This window comes from Gadus macrocephalus, chromosome 8 (assembly GCF_031168955.1).
Source record: "Gadus macrocephalus chromosome 8, ASM3116895v1".
Classification (NCBI taxonomy): Eukaryota; Metazoa; Chordata; class Actinopteri; order Gadiformes; family Gadidae; genus Gadus; species Gadus macrocephalus.
The window spans coordinates 10899508-10905802 of NC_082389.1; the positions used below are offsets into that span (position 1 = coordinate 10899508).

The 6295-nt window shown below is 49.6% G+C and overlaps 1 protein-coding gene across 1 annotated transcript in view; it reads right to left on the bottom strand.

The window, feature by feature from the left end:
• Positions 1 to 5001, bottom strand: part of col15a1b (collagen, type XV, alpha 1b) — a 35914-nt gene extending 30913 nt beyond the window's left edge. Inside the window, exons 1-2 of the mRNA XM_060058837.1 lie at positions 4596 to 5001; positions 4075 to 4148 (exon numbers count right to left, since the gene is read on the bottom strand). Coding sequence (XP_059914820.1) covers positions 4075 to 4148; positions 4596 to 4609 — 88 coding nt within the window. The 5' untranslated portion in view covers positions 4610 to 5001. The remainder of the gene's footprint in view (positions 1 to 4074; positions 4149 to 4595) is intronic.
• Positions 5002 to 6295: the final 1294 nt, after the last annotated feature.

Here is a 6295-nt window from a genome sequence, read left to right on the forward strand (position 1 = left end):
TATCTCATTAAGGCCTCTTCCATGACCTTCTCATGTCAGGACCTCTCCTAGCTCCAGCTCTGAAACGACCTCCAGCCCGTTAAGGAATTCCACAAACACCCTCCCGGTTCTGCTGTGACAAGGTTTGGGAAAACCCCTTTGAACCGTCAGCCCGTTGGGTCCTGCTCTTTCAAACAGCAGCTGGTCCAGCACCCAGGCAATACTGAGGTCTGAAGAAACACGACTTCCAACACGTACTTAAGCCTAACACACCCTCCCTTAACACCTTTGTATGTTCGAATGCTCACTAATGACATCGAAACCTCACTATAGACTTCCTATGTTCACTAAAGACTTCCCATGCTCACTAAAGTCGTCCCATGTTCACTAAAGACTTCCCCATGTGTTGTTTATGGGACAAATACGAGTAACACTGATGTATTTTTGACATATTCTGAAATACTAATAAGCCAATCCATAGTGATGATCATCGTGCTTTCTTAGGGGCACAGGTCATCTACAATCAACCATGGCTGGTACCAATACCATTCGATCACTTTACATTTATGTTAATTATTTGTTACTTATTTTTCATACTTATTTTTACTTATTTTATGTATTTTTAAAGGTCCCATGGCATGCTACTTTATGGATGCTTTAGTGGCGGCTGGTGCTAAAAAAATCTGGGGGGGCGCTTTGGCGGGCGGGGATTACAACACAACAATAAACTACTTGAACATAAATTTTGCTCTCCTCTCCTTCAGGCCAGCAAATTTTTCAATGACTTTCTGGTTGAAATCTGTCATTTCACAAACAAGTCTCTTTTCCATGGAGAGCATGGCCAGTGCATTCAGCCTCTCCTGGGTCATGGTGTTTCTGAGGAAGGTTTTCACTCTTTTCAAGGTTGAGAAGCACCTCTCTGCTTCAGCTGTCTGTTCTTTAATTATTTGCTCCCTTGCAACAGACAACATACAATCCAGGAGCTCATTTTGGACAGTTTTTGAAGTACCCTTAAAAACAGTGGCAGTCTCAAGGTGCTCTTTCAAAGCTCCATCCAGAGAGGCAACAAAATCCACCAGCCCACGAAATATCCCGGGGTTGACAGAGCTCTCACTCTCATCATGGCCACGTAAAGCCAATTCAAAGGCCCCACAAAATTTCACAGTCTATTATCCTGGACAGTATGTGACGATTTTTTGTCACCTCTTCATTGTGCCTTCTAATGCCAACTCTGTAGCCCTCATCTAATTGTTCAGCAATGCTAACTCGGCCAAAAAACTGTAGCTTCATGCTGTTGTCAAGGTGGCTACGGCTACTTTCATGCCGTTTGCATTTTTCAGAGAGATGTTTCAGGTCTCTGACCCCAGTTGTTGTCCACAGAGCTAAAAAAGCAAGCATGGAAAGCAATAGAGAGCATTGCTAACTCCACATCCAGCTAGCCAACTGTGTTTGGTGTAACACAAACGGGAGAAGCCTCTAGTGCAGGGGTGCCCAACCTTTTTGGACCCAAGATCTACTTTTCAAGTAGCCAACCTCCCGAGATCTACCAGCAAACCTACCTTCAAGCGGGGAGGGGGGGGGGGGGGGTAGAGAACAATTGTTGACAATTGTTGAAATTAAATACAATTTTATTTTATTTTAAAAAAAATATATATATTTTTTTTCTTCACCCCTCGCGGTCGACTTGGGATCTGTCGGCGATCGACTGGTAGACCGCGATCGACTGGTTGGGCACCCCTGTGTAACTCCTTCCCCTGTCACTTGCCTGCTGCTGGATTTGTATATCAGGCTGCTCCGGTCCAAGCTCCTTTATTCTTTTTTTTTCCTCCACCGAACGCCTCGAGAAAGGATTACTGCGTAACGAAACAACCAAATTTTCGTTTGCTGTCGCCATGTCTCCTCCTGTCTTCTCGTTGTTGTTTTTTTCTGTCTGCTCCGTGTGCGCGTGGGCGTGTCTGTCGCTCTTTGAGTGACAGGCACGGCTCCGTTGCCAGGGGAGTGACTTTGACTGACCATGAATCAATCAGACTGGATGAAAAATTAGCCCAAGCACGCTGATTGGCCAGGGGCGCAGAGAGCTGCGCCCGGAGGAGAATCTTGAAGTGACCAATTAGAGACCAGCATGAAGTCACATGGAAGCCAAAAGTTTAAGAGGCCACATACACACTCATTTGGCCGGCGCCCCTCGCTATTGAAATGCATGAAACAACCCAGAATAAACCCAATATTGAATGGAAAGGCATAACATTTTAAAAGTAAAACCCATTGTATGAGTGAACACTGAACAGACGTGGTAATTACTTTTTATTATGTAATTTATGTTTACTGTGTCTATACTTTTTTCCTGAAATTTTGATGGGGGCGGCGCCCTAGCGCCCCCTATTGACCAGCCGCCACGGGCCCGCCCAAAACACAGTATTTAAAGACTATTTAGTATTTAAATTCAGCCGTGGTGCTGAATTACAGCAACTACGAGCCAGTCGCACATTGAGCTTTCCCCAAACATGCCGTTTCGGTGTCTGTAGCTTTAATGCAAATGAGGAGGAGAGAGGCGGGTCAAGGAGGAGGGTGAGGGTGAGCAGCTTGCTGCCACGGTACCATGCGCTATGTTTACAGCGGATGTATCGCAATGGCGAGGCGCACACAGCCTTCGGTTGTGTTCTGTAAATATTCTAGAATACTCTGGGTGATCCGGCAGGAGTCCTGGAGCTCTATATCTAAATAATATCATATTATACATAGATATCTATATCAAATAATATATATTATTACGGCCAAAAGCTGTGTGAGCCTCCAGACGATATTATGAATCTCAAACGACTGCGTCGGGTTCCCTAATGTCTCTGGTTCTTCCACGTCCACATCGATCTGAAGTAGACTGAACCCAGACAAGGAGGAGAAAGGGATTGTTGACTGCGGTTGTCTCCCGCCGCAGCCTGGCTGCCGAGGGACCACCGCCTCGGCAGCAGGCAGTGCTTAGGCACCACCGCCTCCTGCAGCGCCGAGGCGGTGGTCCCTCGGCAGCGGGAAGCGGGGCTCAAGCAGGAGACATTCGCGGGCAACAATCCCTTTCTCCTCCATGTCGTGGTTCATGTACTTCAGGGAGTCAAAGCCAAAGTTCCTTTCCCCCAATTCCTTCTCAACCATGGCTGAGATAACCCCCACTACGAGTCTCGTTGTGGAAATACCAGAGACGAGAGTCCGACGTTTTATGTGCCATAATACCAACAGCAGAACGGTTTTCCAAATAACAAAAAAGTGTACAACACTTGCGTTACAGTGTGTGTAATTACACACACACACACCCACACACACACAAACAAACACACACACACACACACACAAACACACACACACACACACACGTGGCGCTCGCATGGTCGTATCTCATTGGCGGGCCAAATTCTCTGCGCTGGCAAGGCAGAGAAAGGGGAGGTGGCATCTCCCCGTATGACGACATACGGGGAAAATTCCAAAACGGCGCTTCTGAGCTTAGTTTTTTCGAGGGCGGAGCAGAATGCCTAGTGCTCGTTTTACACCCAACGGAATTTCTAGCTACTGGGGGAGCATAGGTAGGCTAGGGGAACTCATATTAATGTTAGAAAACCTCAGAGAGTGAAATTTTCATGCCATGGGATCTTTAACTAAATGTATCTACTTACTTTATGTTGTATTGTTGCTGCTGTGTGTGTGTTGAGTTTCCAAGCATACTGTAATCATTTTACTCTTGTGTACTTGTACAAAAAGTAATTAATATAATGTAATAAAACAAATTAATTCTGATTGTGATTCATTAGGGTCGCAGCACAGTAATAGGAATATTAAGTGTTGCCCCTTTAGGGTGCCTAGTGGTTGGGTTAAGGGTAAGTGCTCTAGGGTCTACAGGTAGGGCGCCTCCCTACAGGGTGTAGGGAGGCGCCCTACCTGTAGACCCTAAAGCACGCACCCTACACCCTGTGGATAGGCACCTTAGCTGTAGTCCCCAGGACCCCCCCCGGCACGCAGGGCCGCTAACCCCAGGACCCCCCCTGCCCTCCCGGCAATTAAATAATAGTGCATTTCTGCTTCAAATTCTCCGTTATTAAAGAGAGTTACCTTCTGTCTGGACAGCAGCGGTGGACAGACAGCTCCACAGCATCAGACTCACGGACACACACCCCCTGGAGAGCCTGCAGGAAGGACCACCGGGATCAGTCTCAGCGCCCCAGGACCCCTCCCTGCCCCAGGACCCCTCACCACCCCCCAGGACCCCTCACCACCCCCCCAGGACCCCTCAACACCCCCCCAGGACCCCTCAACACCCCCCCAGGACCCCTCCCTGCCCCAGGACCCCTCACCCTCCCCCAAGACCCCTCACCCTCCCCAGGACCCCCCCTGCCCCCCAGGACCCCTCATCACCCCCCACCACCCCTCACCAACCCCCAGGACCCCTAACCCCAGGACCCCCACCACCCCTCACCAGCCTCCAGGACCCCTCACCACCCCCCATGACCCCCCACCCCCCAGGACCCCTCACCACCACCCAGGACCCCCCTGCCCCCCAGGAACCCTGACCACAGAACCCCCCCCCCCCCCCCCGCCCCCAACCCCCCTGAACGGCGAGCTGGGTTCCTCACCGCAGGACGGCCATGTCTCGTCCGCTGCTTCGATCCGTCTGAAAGCTTTAAAATCCACAAAGTTTACAAGTAAGAGTTGAGTCGACTGGGAGTGGAGCGACCAAGAAGGAGATCTCCGGCACTTTGCCTCCCCTCTCTCTCACTCTCTCTACCTCGCCCTCACACACAGAAACCACTCTCTCAGACACACGCACACGCACACTCACTCTCCCCCCTCCCGTCGCTACAAAGACCCTCTCAGTTCTCTGGATTCAAAATCAGACTCGGAAAGTTGACTCCTGAAAACACCAGCGGCCCAACACTACTAACACAACACAACACCAGTGCTACACAACACCTAGCTGCTACACAACACCTAGCTGCTACACAACACCTAGCCCCAACACAACACCTAGCCCCAACACAACACCTAGCCCCAACACAACACCTAGCTGCTACACAACACCTAGCCCCAACACAACACCTAGCCCCAACACGACACCTAGCTGCTACACAACACCTAGCTGCTACACAACACCTAGCCCCAACACAACACCTAGCCCCAACACAACACCTAGCCCCAACACAACACCTAGCTGCTACACAACACCTAGCCCCAACACAACACCTAGCCCCAACACAACACCTAGCCCAAACACAACACCTAGCCCAAACACAACACCTAGCCCCAACACAACACCTAGCCCCAACACAACACCTAGCTGCTACACAACACCTAGCCCCAACACAACACCTAGCCCCAACACGACACCTAGCTGCTACACAACACCTAGCTGCTACACAACACCTAGCCCCAACACAACACCTAGCCCCAACACAACACCTAGCTGCTACACAACACCTAGCTGCTACACAACACCTAGATGCTGCACAACACCTAGCTGCTACACAACACCTAGATGCTGCACGTAGCTGCTACACAACGACAACTGCTACACTTAGGTGCTACACAACACCGGGCTGCTACAACTATCTACTGCACCTAGCTTCTACACAACACCAACTGCTACACTTAGGTGCTAGACAACACCTAGCTGCTACACCAAGCTACTGCACCTAGCTTCTATACAACACCTAGCTGCTACACCTAAATGCTACAAAACACATAGCTGCTCCACAACACCTAGCGTCTAGACAACACCTAGCTGCTACACCTAGCTGCTACACAACACCTAGCTCTTACACAACACCTAGCCCCAACACAACACCTAGCTCTTACACCTAGCTACTGTACCTAGCTGCTTCACAACACCTAACTGCTGCACCTAGCTGCTACACAACACCTAGCTGCAACACAACAACTAGCTGCTACACAATACCTAGCTGCTACACAATACCTAGCTGCTACACCTAGCCGCGTGTGCATGGTTGTGTGTGTGCGTCTGTGTATTTGTGTGTTTCTTCTTCTTACTAAAACAAAGGCATCTCGGCGGTCGGTTCCCACAGATGACAGAACTCATTTAATCTCTCATTAAAATAATTAAAATAATTAATAACATGTTGGGGGGGGGGGTTATATAAGGTAGCAACAGTGGCCTGACAGTCCCTCTACATGCACACACACACACACACACACACACACACACACACACACACACACACACACACACACACACACACACACACACACACACACAGCATGATCAAACACCACACACACAGCATGATCAAACACCACACACACACACACACACACACAC